A 12,860-nucleotide genomic window follows, 5' to 3' on the forward strand; every position below is an offset into this window, starting at 1 on the left:
TGGCTTCCAAAGACATGCCTGGTAGGCTGATTGGTATTTCTAAATCTTCTGTAGTATGTGTGATTGTGCCATGTGATGGGTTGGCACCCCATCCAGGGTGCCCCCCAAGTTCCCTGAGATAGGATCCAGGCTCCCCCGAGACCCTGTTTAGGATAAGTGAGAAAAGAAAGTGGTGGACATCCATCCATCCATCCATCCATCCATTTTCTATACCGCTTATCCTATTGGGCCACAGAGAGCCTGGAGCCTATCCCAGGGAGCATCAGGCACAGGCAACCCCTGCAGCACAGGGAGAACATGCAAACTCTGCACACAGGCAGCAGCAGGACTCGAATGCCCAACCCTGGCGGTGTGAGATGACCGTGCTAACCACTAACCACTGTGTACCCTGGGTCCAAACTCGTGTACACCATATCCTGATACACCTGATATCTACAGAACTAGGGAGCTGGTTGAGACATAACCTTCATTATGGTTGCTAAATATGAGACAACACATTTAAATGTTTTTCATTGTAACAATCCTGTGAAGTTATATTTGCAATTATTATTACCAATATTATTATAGTTATTACCTGCTCAAAATGTAACGTTCTCCTATATATTAATATTGGTTGAGGGCGCGTCATGATATTGCGCATGCGCACGAGTTTCACACGTCAACTTCGGCGTCCCTGCGACCCGTTTGTCACTGCGCATGCGTACGCGGATTGCGTACTGACAGCTAGTATTTGTCGCCAGATTTGCGACATTGATTTTTTTCCCTCCCCCCAACAATAATGATATCTGATCATCCTAAAATGAACCTTTTAATTTAAAAACTCGCGTCTGCGGATGGAAATGGTCAGCGCTGTACATATCATTATTTCTGTTATGATTTTCTCGGGGTAGCTGCTAAGCTAAAATGACAGTTTCGTTCACATCAGTCCGTTCTCTAAGCGGGTTAGTTAGCTTAGCTTAGCCGCTTGGATTTAGCCAAGGTTGTGTATTTCTGCTCGTTTCATTTAACGGGCGTTAATAATAATAATTAAAAAAAATAATAATAATGTTAGTGGTGCGTGGTTATTGCATGGCACCGTGATATGGTGTACATCAGCTGTGTTTACTCTTGCGTTGCTAGCTGGCTAACTGCATCCTGTCATCTGTCATAGCGTTAGCGTTAGCATTAACATTAACATTAGCTCGTTGATTGACCGAAATCGCAGTCGAGCTGAAATAGGCACGAAAACACCTCCAGCTTTCTGTCTCCGTCTCGCAGGAACGGTTTAAGGTCGGGAAAGATGTGTTTTTGGTTTCCTCAGGGGTTTATCTGAGTGACAGTGGACAGTTTAGCTCTTTATTTTGTTGTTGCCTGGTTTATATAGCTAGATAATAGCTAACAACTGATAACTGGAAACAGATGTTGGAGAACCGTTATTACCATAAATGCTGTAATATATGACACCGTGAATTCTATAGGATTATATAAGGCTGTAGACACAATGTCTCCCAGGGCAGCTGAGGCAGTGTCTGATTCACACTAAAAGGGCTTCAGGTCTATTACACTTCCCTGATTAAGGCTACAGGAACCGTGTTGTTTAATTTTGGGTCATTTGTGATAACCCAATCCGTGACAAGGTGGTTTCACAGTCAAGGAGCTCAGCATGAAGAAGTTCTTCGACTCTCGGAGGGAGCTGGTTAGTGCTGGTCCTGGTTCTGGAGGTGGAGGCGGATCCGGTGGAGTCGGCGGGAACTTCATCGGCAGGACCTTCACCATCGGACATCATCAGGTCACCGTGGAGGAAACCCTCGCTGAAGGTCAGGATGATCATCACCCGAGCCCACGGTTTAGCGACCGTCCTGCTCAAACACATCTGATTCATGAGCAGACACAGCAGGTTTATGTCAGCAACGTCTCTCTCTCTCTCTCTCTCACACTCACTCACACACACACACACACACACACACACACAAACTAGAGGTTAAGAAAACCTCAGGATGTGATTCTGTTCTCGAAAACCCCCCCAAAGCGGAGTGTTTTCCAAATACGTGCACACCCTGAAGTGTTTTCTTATTGCAGTTTGTGTTTGCAATGTTTATTTATTTAAGAACGACACGCCATGTTTTTACAAGTTAGCTCCTGCTCTCACTTAAACAGTCTTTCCTTCCAGCATCTCATTCTTTTTTTTTTTTGGTCTCTCTTGCATACGGCTTCTCATGTTACAGAGGAAAAACCACAAAGTACAAAATCCTCTATCCTGAAGACTTTGTCATGATGGAAAACTTACGAAGCTTTCGAATCACTGACACCCGAGACGCTTATAAATATCACCGTATACTCGTATAACCGTCTCCTTACAGAATGTTTCATCGTAGTGATGAGGGATTATGTTAAAATGGCTGCCATCGCAGCGAATTAGCTAGAGGAAGGATGGCGTATTAGAACGAGTTCGTTGATGTAGACCTGTCATTCAGAACTGGCACTGCGTTGAGAGCTGCTGTTGTAGAAATAACATTCAGTATAGTAGAGTAGTGGAGCTAGCTGAATAAGTGGTTCATCTCACACTTTCACACCAATGGTAGCAGAGCAAGGCGCTAGCTTGCCATCGGGAGCGACTTGAGGTTCAGTGTCTTGCCCAAGGACACTTCGGTATGTGGAGTCACGTGGGCCGGGAATCGAACCGCCAACCCTACGATAAGTGGACAACCCGCTCACCACCTGAGCCACAGCCGAATAATGAGGGTTATTATAATAATGAGAGTCTGTTGTACCACACATACCGAACCTGATCATTATATAAACCGTGATCCTCGACATACACTCATAGACCCATAAATCAATCCGTCCACCCACCCACAACGCTTCTCCTATACTGGGTCTCGGGGCACATCCCAGGGAACTCTGGGTACAAGCCGGGGGATACCCTGGATGGGGTTCCAATCCATCGCGGGGCACAATCTCACACACATTAACATACATTGCTGGCAATTTGGACATGCCAATCAGCCTACAATGCATCCCTTTCGACTTGGGGAGGAAACCGAAGCACGTGGGAGAACACGCAAGCTCCACGCACACAGAGTGGAGGCGGTATGCGAACCCCCAATCCCTGAGGTGCGAGGCAAACATACCTCACACATGAAGAAGAGATTTTAAGGAAATTTAATTCCTACCCACTACGTGTTCAGTGTGCTAGGTTTCAAAGACGATGTCAGTACAAAAAGGCTTCTTCGATGACCCGTGTTCCAACCTTTCTGTCTTTTTATATCGTTCTCCAACCTCTTCTTGTACGTGTGAAAACTTCGAAATCCTTCGAAATCCAGCTAAGGAAAATACACCTTTCCATTATAAGCATTTCCAAGACCTCTTTAAGATCACAGCATGGATTTCATTTTAAGAACTGTAAGGCACCACCGGTCAAAAGTTTGTGGACGCCCGACTGAAATTTTTCTCATGATCTTAAAAACCTTTTGATCTGAACGTGTGTGATTAAATGTGTGAAATCGGTGTTGTAGGCAAAAATATAATCGTGCCGACGTATTCATTTCTTTCATTAGAAAAATCTTTTTTTAAACCGGACGACTTTTCAAATTTTACCGAAAAGCAGCGGATAAGAGTCCAGAGTAGGTGTGAACTCCTTTAATTCCGGTTAAAAAGCATCTCAGGGAAATTCCTCAAGAAATCGGCCGAGAAAACGCCAACAATACTTTTCTGGAAATTCTCGGTGAAAAGGGCGTCTACTTTAAAGATGCTAAAATACGAAATTATTTGGATTTATTTTGGATTTTTTTTTTTCCTTTAAACCTCTATATTTTATTCTTCTGTGGTTTAAACTCAGACAGTACTTGTTTTATTTTGGGTTCACTTCCTGGAGTGCGTTTATACTGAAGACCTCTTTTCATACAGGATATAATGGAATTATTACCAACATGTCAATTCACAAAGGAGATATATATAATATGTATATATATTGTTTGTATGTATGTATATGTTGTCTATATATGTTGTTTCGTCGACTCGTGGATTCCCGATTCCATAATCCCACTGTCTCACCCATATAAAGACATGGCTACGCCATCTCCTTGGGCAAAAACACTTGGTGTCATAATGAAACAGAAGGAGGAGTATGAGTCAAAATGTTTTTTTTTGTTTGTTTTTTTTTTGTGCTTGTGCTTTGCAGGTGGTTTCGCCATCGTGTTTTTGGTTCGGACCAACCAGGGTGTCCGATGTGCGCTGAAGAGAATGTACGTGAATAACGAGCACGACCTGCAGGTGTGTCGCCGAGAAATTCAAATCATGGTGAGTGTGTTTTCTAAATGTTGCAACCCTCAGCATGCGCCCCGATGTTTATAAAGAGTCGTCAGTGTTTGTACTGGCGTGATTATGTATCTGTATTATTATATCTCCTTATATCTATAAATACATGCAAAAGATTAGCTGCAAAGACTTGCATGACTAAAAGTAGCTATAATGGCACCCCTACTATGTGTGTGTGTGCAGAGGGATCTCTCGGGCCATAAGAACATCGTGGGTTACGTGGACTCGTGCGTGACGGCTGTAGGGGGCGGTGACGTGTGGGAGGTTCTCATCCTCATGGACGTGTGTAAAGGTAAGCATGCTGAGGTAGAGGATGATTCAGTCCAGCCCATTTCAGTCTCTGATTTCGCAGTGTTCTCTACAAGGAGTCACTTAGGACGCTTTCACACCCGTTAGTCCGTTTGTCAGAGTGAGATTGGTCAGTTTGGTAAATAGCTCTAAAAACGCTCGTAGAAACCTTTTAAATTCATCGGTCAGAATTACAGCAAAGGAAAACGGTAAACAAACCATTGCAGAGTGTGCCGAGAAATCAAAAATCACCTGAGGAGGGAGAGCATGGAGAGAGAGAGAGAGTATATACAGTATTTTAAAACATTTTCCGTATCACATCCAGGTTTTATTATTATTTCAAGTTCTATCGGCGTGGGTTTTTGGTTATACCCAATAGTTCCAGCAATCAATTATCGTTGCTGATTAATGATGATTATGATAATGAGACTTTTATTGATCACATATACATATGTACAGTGAAATTCTTTTCTTCGCATACCCCAGCATGTCAGGAAGTTGGGGTCAGAGTGCAGGGTCAGCCATGATACAGCGCCCCTGGAGAAGAGAGAGTTAAGGGCCTTGTTCAAGTGGCCCATCAGTGGAAACCTGGCAGTGCTGGGGCTTGACCTTCCGGTCAGTAACCCAGAGCCTTAACCACCAAGCCACCACTGCACTCCCTGATTAATCATCAAATCCGATCAGTCACTCGACCTCTATCTGGGACGTCTGTGAAAGCACGAAGCTGCTCAATTATTTCACCTTTAAAAATATTTCTGGTTTCATTTTGCTGCAGTTGTACAAGTGAGCCACATGGGGGCAGTCACACCTCAGACACCGTCCTGTTCATCCAACGTTTTCCCCATGACCTGGTTTTAATTCTCATTATACTGTTCCACATGCATGTTAATGAGAAACTGAAATAAGAGTATACAGGAGTATCGTAATTTAGCCAATATTTAACACACACATGCATATACCAGGTTTCGGTGAATCTGTGCTCACTGCAGCCTCAGATTCTTGTTCTTGGTTAACAGGCATGGAAACCGATGCGATCTTCTGATTTTGCCTCATGGTTCGACATGTTGCACTGCATTCTGCAATGCTTTTCTGCTCAACACGGTTGTAAAGAGAGCGGTTATTGGAGTAACTAGCCTTCCTGTTAGATCGAACCAGTCTGGCCATACTCCTCTGACCGCTCTCTCATCAACAAGGCATGTCCACATTCAGAACTACCACTCGCTGGATGCGTTTAGTTTCTTTTCTACATGAAAATTGCAGGAGAGCAGTTGAGCCATTGGCTACGTTTACATGGACAGCAGTGATCACTGACCTTATTCTGAATTAGACAATATTGTGATTAAGGTGTTTACATGAGTCGCTTTTAGAATATTCCTATCATGTTCCTGTTTTACATGTTCTAGATCATAGATCGATTAACAGCACACGTCATCACGTCCCTCCGACGTCCGTCCAGAATTTCACGTGTCAACATACAGTTCGTCTTCGTTACGGTACCGTGTATCATAGACGCAAGACGTATATCGTCTTAATCGGATTAATATCGGATTATTGTTGTACGTGTAAACAAACCTATTGATGCGGCCAAAAATGTTTTGATTTTGCCGCTGCTTTTTTTGCAGAGTTTTTTTTTTTTTTTAGCTTTTTTTTGGAAAGTTTGAAAAACAACAAGCTCCTACAAATTTTGCCGAGTTTGCTTGCTTTTTTTTGCGTTCATTTCTGATCTACCGATTCTGATGCTGGATGCGAACATTAACTAAAACTCGTGACCTGTAGCTGCATGATTTCTTGCACTGTGCTTCTGACACATGATTGGCTGATTTGGATAACTGCACGGATGAGAAGGTCTACAAGTGTTCCTCTTAAAGTGGCCAGGGAGTGTGTGTATTTGTGTGTGTGTGTTTTCGATCACACTGGGTTAAATTCCGTGTCCATATTATCGCAGACATTTCTGTTACCTTTTTCATCCTCTTGTTTGTCTGGTCGTGTTTTTTTTTTTTTTTTTTTTTTTTTTTTTTAGACTTTCCAGAAGCTTCCGTTTTAGCGTTAAAATCACCAGACATTACAGAAGACAGGCGCAAGATGAAAACGATTATCCGATGTTATTTCGTCTGGGTTTATAAACGTCTGTCTGACGGCCTTTCCATCAGTAGAACAAAGCGGATTCCTGAGGACATGTGCACAGGTTTAACTCGTCTGACTCCTGATGTCTCTCATTCTGAAATGTATTTATAACCAAACGCTTCTTGGATGACTTTTTCTAAATCTAGAACTCCCACCGTGCCGCTGTGCTAACATCTGTGTGTGTGTGTGTGTGTGTGTGTGTGTGTGTGTGTGTGTGTGTAGGAGGTCAGGTGGTGAATCTGATGAACCAGCGTCTGCAGACGGGATTCACAGAGACTGAAGTGCTGCAGATTTTCTGTGACACGTGTGAAGCTGTAGCTCAACTGCACCAATATAAAACGCCCATCATCCACCGGGACCTGAAGGTACCCACACACACACACGTGGTAAAACTCCTGTAAACCACCAGGTACACCCAGACACACACAAATATAACCACAGGTCAATGCAAAACACCTATAATCCACCAGGACCTGAAGCCACACATGCAGGTGTATGTGGGTGGAATGTAAATCTCATGACCTGTACTGTTTCAGGGGTGTGTGTGTGTGTATGTGTGTGTTTCAGGTGGAAAATATCCTGTTACACGATCAGGGTCATTACGTACTGTGTGATTTCGGCAGCGCTACCAAGAAATTCCAAAACCCACAGAGCGATGGCGTGACTGTTGTGGAAGAAGAGATCAAAAAGTATAGCCGTCTCTCCTCTTTTCTTGATCCTTATCTCAGTTTATCTTTTTTTTTGCCTCTCTTGCTCCATCTGTCCCTCCTGTCCTCTTCTTCTTCTTTAAAAAAAACAAACAAAAATTTCATCTTAGGGCTTGGCGACAAAACGATCTCGATATTTATCGTGATATTAATAAAATAAATAAATTAATTAAATCCACGATATCGATGATCATCTGCGTACGTTAACATGGTTCCAGAGCGCCTTCGTACCATAACTTCTTCTCCTTGCGAACGCTGCCATGTTCCGAGCCTTAAAAATAAAACGAGCGCTTATTCGTTGTATGGAAACGATTCAGAGATGACCAGGAAAGAGGAGGGGAACGGCTGTCGTAGTACAGAGATAGTCGTGTCTGTCTGACTTTAAGGAAAATGTAAAAATGGTCCACTCAGGCTTTTCTACATTTTCTCTATACAGTATCCTTCCTCCTTTCCCCCATTCTTAGATCTCCGACTGTAAATATCTCTGGGAACGTATTCGAACACTGGATCGCGCTTATTAAGCTTTAAAACGATGATCTTATCTTAATATCTTTTAATATTCCTGTCCAGCTGCACTCGATTGATGAGCTCTGTAAAATATTTGACCCTTTTGGTACACTTCCAAAGAAATGTGCCACGGACAAATGTGATGTCGTGATAAATATCGGTGATAAATATATCGTGATATTTTTCTTCATATCGCCCAGCCCTGTTACTACTACTTCTTTTATTTTTTTCTTTCTTCCTTTCTTTGTTTTCCCCCTTTCTTCTCGGTCGTCTTATTCTTGTTTTGTCTTCCTCCTCCTTAAAAAATTTTTTTTGTTTTGTCTTTTTATCTTCCTCTATTTCTCCTTCTTCTCTTTCTTCCTTCCTAGATCTTTCTCCATCGTTCCAATTTTTCTTCTCCATGCTTGCCGTTCTTTTTTCGTCTTCTCCATACTACGACATCCCGCACTTCTCTTTTCTCCTCTGTTTTTCTTTTCTCTGTCACTTCTTCCATCTTTCCCTTTCTCCACCGTATACCTGGTGAACTTTACACAGAAAAGTTGAACACACTGAGCTTGTTTACATGTGCTGTGATTGTGTGTGTGTGTGTGTGTGTGTGTGTGTGTGTGTAGGTACACCACTCTCTCGTACCGTGCTCCTGAGATGGTGAACCTGTATAACGGTAAACTTATCACTACCAAAGCAGACATCTGGGTCAGTACATCACACGCACATCATCAGATTTCATGTATACTGTCTAAGGTTAATCTAATCTAGTGTATTATTTTACTCCTGATTAATGGGATGTTTTGTATTGTGATTTTCATGAGTGGTTTTATTAGTTCTGCTGAAAGTGTGTGTGTGTGTGTGTGTGTGATGCAGGCTCTGGGCTGCTTGCTGTACAAGCTGTGCTTTTTCTCGCTGCCCTTCGGAGAGAGTCAGGTGGCCATATGTGACGGGAGCTTCACCATCCCAGATAACTCTCGTTACTCCTACGATATGCACTGTCTGATCCGTGAGTGTCTCGGTTCGCACCGCAGAGTTACACAGGGATGTCGGGAATACGTTAGGATTAAAGCGGGAATAATTCTACTCTGTTAACGAGACACGTCTCTTGTATCTCTCTTACAACCCTGTCCTTCAATAATAACAAGGTGATAAAAGCACTAACACAGTTTCTCAGCTATGGTTGTGGGTTCCGCCGGTTCTTTCTACACCTCCTGACGCTTCTTTCTATCCTCCTCTCGTCCTCCGTCTGCTGGATCAGGCTACATGCTGGAGCCGGATCCGGATAAACGGCCCGATATTTATCAGGTGTCTCACTTTGCTTTCCGACTTGCTCGACGCGAATGTCCTGTCCAAAACACACAGGTCAGTCTCTCTCTCTCTCTCTCTCTCTGTCTCTCTCTGTCTCTCTCTCTCTCTCCCTCTCTGTCTCTCTCTGTTTCTCTCTCTCTCTCTCTCTCTCTCTCTCTCTCTATATATATATATATATATATATATATATATATATATATATATATATATATATATATATATATATCTTTTTCTCTCTCTACATATCTCTCTCTCTCTCTCTATATATATATATATATATATATATGTATAAATATATCTTTCTTTCGCTTTCTCTCTATATATCTCTTTCTTTCTCTCTCTGTCTCTTTCTCTCTGTCTCTTTCTCTATATATATTTCTTTTTCTCTCTCTTTCTCTTTTTCCCTCTCTCTCTATCTCTTTTTCTGTCTCTACATCTCTCTCTCTCTCTCTCTCTCTATATATATATATATATATTTTTCTCTCTTTATCTCTTTTTTTCTCTATATATTTTATATCTTTCTCTTTCGCTTTCTCTATCTCTTTCTATATATCTTTCTCTCTCTCTCTCTATATATATATATATATATCTTTCTCTCTATATATTTCTTTTCTCTCTCTCTCTTTCTCTCTCTCTCTCTCTATATATATATCTTTCTCTATCTTTCTCTCTATATATCTCTTTTCTCTCTTTCTCTGTCTCTTTCTATCTCTCTCTCTCTCTCGCTATCTCTCTTCTTCTTTCATGAGCTATAAATAATTTACATCTCAAAGATGTTATAGAGAAGAAAGAAAGAAAAGCGAAGAGTTTGAATGGTGTGTTAAAAAGAAGTAAAAGAAGAAGAAGCAGTGTCTCTAGATCTCTAAAACTCTAGACCTGTCTCGTGACTACGTTTACACGCACGATGAATTCCGTTTAAGGTCTATATTCGGGTCGCAGCCTTATTTCCCGAATACGGCGTTTATATGCATCCAGGCGTCGCAGTGTTCCTGTAAGTATGACCAAGTTGCTGCTCTTAAATTCCTAGCCTATAGCTAAGCATCTGTTAGCACCCACGATTCCTTGAGGCCTGAGCCTGCGTGTATATCTCCTCCTTTCAGTGGATTTTCTGAATGAGGTGTTTCCATGCAGCCACTTGCAGCGATTGCGGCGTTTACGTGACTCGGTACTAATTAGAATATTGTCAAATTCCGATTAATATCGGAATATCGACGTGCACGTAAACGTAGTCACCGTCAAACTCTAGATTCTCGAATAATAAGGATTATTATTATCAATAACTGATGAGCTAGAATCAGCTTGGTCTGTTTCCACAGTCTTGTCTGATTCGTACCTATCCTAATATTTAGGAGGGACTGTAAATGAGCAGAGAATTTCTATCAATGATGATTATTGAATTTCCCAGAATTCCCCACTACCCACTAAGCTTCCTGAGCCAGTAAGAGCAAGTGAGGCAGCAGCAGCGAAGAAGAGCCAAACGCAGACGAAGGCCAGGTAAACCGCTCTTAGTTTCACTTCAGATTATTTCTACATTAGCACGTTGCTTCATTTATGCTGATATTACGGTTTTTATTTATTTGTTTATTTTATTCTAAATGATTTAGCATGAAACGGGTTGAGTCAAACCGTGGTCTTTGAGATGAGCGATAATTTCATTGTTAAAAACATTTTTTTAACATTATTATAGTTAAACTAAGAATTCTGCTTGACCTGGTTTCTGCAACATACAAAAGTTTTTAAATTGTCCAGAGAGTTACAGAGATGACGTTTTTAATAAAATTCAGAGCAAGCGGGTGTACGTGTGTGTGTGTGTGTGTGTGTGTGTGTGTGTGTTAGGCTGACGGATCCCATCCCCACCACTGAGACGTCCATCACGCCACGTCAGAGGCCCAAAGCCGCTCAGGCTCAGCCAATGGGGGGCGTCCTGCAGATCCAACCTGCTGCACTCACACCCCGCAAGAGAGGTACACCTATACACTCGGGTACACATACACACCACCCACACCTCTCGTACATTCTCACTGGCAGCAAAACAAACCTTCAGGCAAACCTCACACACCACCAACATGTCTGACAAACCATCGGAAACCTTACACGACCGAAGTTTCCAACCTCTTTCTCTCTGTCTCGCTCTCTTTAGCTGTGAGTGTGAATTTGGCTCAGCCAGCTGCAGCGCTGCAGTCCCAGATCACACACTCCTCTAACCAGCCTCAGCACAAACAGGTAAGTGTGTGTTTTTTATCCTGCGTTCATATGGGAAACACATCTTGACTCGAGTTAATGAGTATTTGTTTGTGTGTGTGTGTGTGTGTGTGATGTGTGTAACAGCCCATGCATCCAATCCCAGTTTCGGCACCTGTATCAGGAAGTGTAACTCCACCAGTGACAAGCCCCGTCCCTCCAGCAGTAACAAGTCCTGCTCCTCAGAAAGCCACACCCACTCCATCAAGTCCGGTTCCACCCACCGCTCCAGCGCGTAGTGCCAAGCGCAAACAACAACAACAACAACAAAATAATCAACAACCACCACTACAACAACAACAACAAAAACAGCCTCCTCCTCTTGCAGCACAGCCACTTGAAGCCACGCCTGCTACCACACCCCCTGCCCCGCCCACTTCCGGGGAAACGGTACCCGTTCTCGCTTTTAACATTGCACCTTCAAGACATACAAAATTATCAAGCCCCTGCCTTGTCCTAAATGGTTTCTCCCTACTTCTGAACCATTACACTAGAGATTTAGAAACACTCTGTAGCGTAATAATAATTTAAAATACTTTTAATCTCATTTCTTAAACGTTGTTCTCCTCCAGCCTACCACTATGGGCCTCTCCCAGACCCCGCCCTCTTCCCCAAGGACCCAGAAGGCAGGGCATAGACGCATCCAGAGCGATGTCACACACAGCGCAATGGTCGGCGTGTGCGCAAGCCAGTCGACACAGCAGCTACAGGCCGCTACAGCCGAGGCGAACCTCAACAAATCCAAGTAATGACCGGCCTGTTACATCGTTCCTAACAACACTTTCTCCGCTCAGATTCGAATTCAGTTAGTCGTTTTAAACAGAATTAACCCTCGTAGTAAAATGTGAAGTGCTGCCTGTGAAGTGGAGTTCTCTTAGCTAGCTAAATGTAAGCATGAGAACGAATCCTGGTGCAAAATATAACGTGACTGTAAATTAGAAAAGTAGTGAAAAGGTTCGAATGAGAAACAGACAAGTTAGTAAAAAATCTGCATAGATATCAACTACTGACTGGATTCAGTGGTTTCATGGCGTCCTCACAACATCTCTACTACCTCTCACGTACATGTTTGAGTAGCTGATTGAGATCAATCTCTCGTGTGTTTCTGCCCGTACACCCCGCAGGTCAGCCAGCGCCACTCCATCCAACTCACCACAGTCTTCCCAGCAGAGTGTGTATGAATCTGGCCAGCAGTGCGGCGCCACCGCTTCTGTCCCAAATCTCGTCACCACTTCTGCCCAGAGTCTTGCCGCTTCTTCTGCCCCGAGTCTGAACGCACCTTCTGTTCCCGGTCTTATCACCACCGCTGCTTCGAGTCTTAGTGCCCTGGACCAGCCGTCCTGGAATCCCTTCGGAGATGACAACTTTTCCATGCTGACAGCCGAGGAACTGCTCAATAAA

General features: G+C 43.0%; 1 protein-coding gene across 3 annotated transcripts in view; it reads left to right on the forward strand.

The window, feature by feature from the left end:
* Window positions 1–695: 695 nt before the first annotated feature.
* Window positions 696–12,860, forward strand: part of aak1b (AP2 associated kinase 1b) — a 28,999-nt gene continuing 16,834 nt past the window's right edge. For 2 of the 3 annotated variants that reach the window (XM_017488876.3, XM_053686667.1), the window contains exons 1-14: window positions 696–1,796; window positions 4,160–4,278; window positions 4,480–4,588; window positions 6,931–7,073; window positions 7,276–7,397; window positions 8,534–8,615; window positions 8,784–8,916; window positions 9,169–9,272; window positions 10,624–10,712; window positions 11,055–11,182; window positions 11,359–11,441; window positions 11,547–11,849; window positions 12,032–12,204; window positions 12,584–12,860. The exon at window positions 12,584–12,860 is cut by the window's right edge and continues 22 nt beyond it. In XM_017488876.3, coding sequence (XP_017344365.2) covers window positions 1,643–1,796; window positions 4,160–4,278; window positions 4,480–4,588; window positions 6,931–7,073; window positions 7,276–7,397; window positions 8,534–8,615; window positions 8,784–8,916; window positions 9,169–9,272; window positions 10,624–10,712; window positions 11,055–11,182; window positions 11,359–11,441; window positions 11,547–11,849; window positions 12,032–12,204; window positions 12,584–12,860 — 2,019 coding nt within the window. In that variant the 5' untranslated portion in view covers window positions 696–1,642. Of the gene's footprint in view, window positions 1,877–4,159; window positions 4,279–4,479; window positions 4,589–6,930; window positions 7,074–7,275; window positions 7,398–8,533; window positions 8,616–8,783; window positions 8,917–9,168; window positions 9,273–10,623; window positions 10,713–11,054; window positions 11,183–11,358; window positions 11,442–11,546; window positions 11,850–12,031; window positions 12,205–12,583 lie in introns of all 3 variants that reach the window. The other variant, XM_053686666.1, reaches the window with a different exon arrangement.

This window comes from Ictalurus punctatus, chromosome 16, assembly GCF_001660625.3.
Source record: "Ictalurus punctatus breed USDA103 chromosome 16, Coco_2.0, whole genome shotgun sequence".
Lineage (NCBI taxonomy): Eukaryota > Metazoa > Chordata > Actinopteri > Siluriformes > Ictaluridae > Ictalurus > Ictalurus punctatus.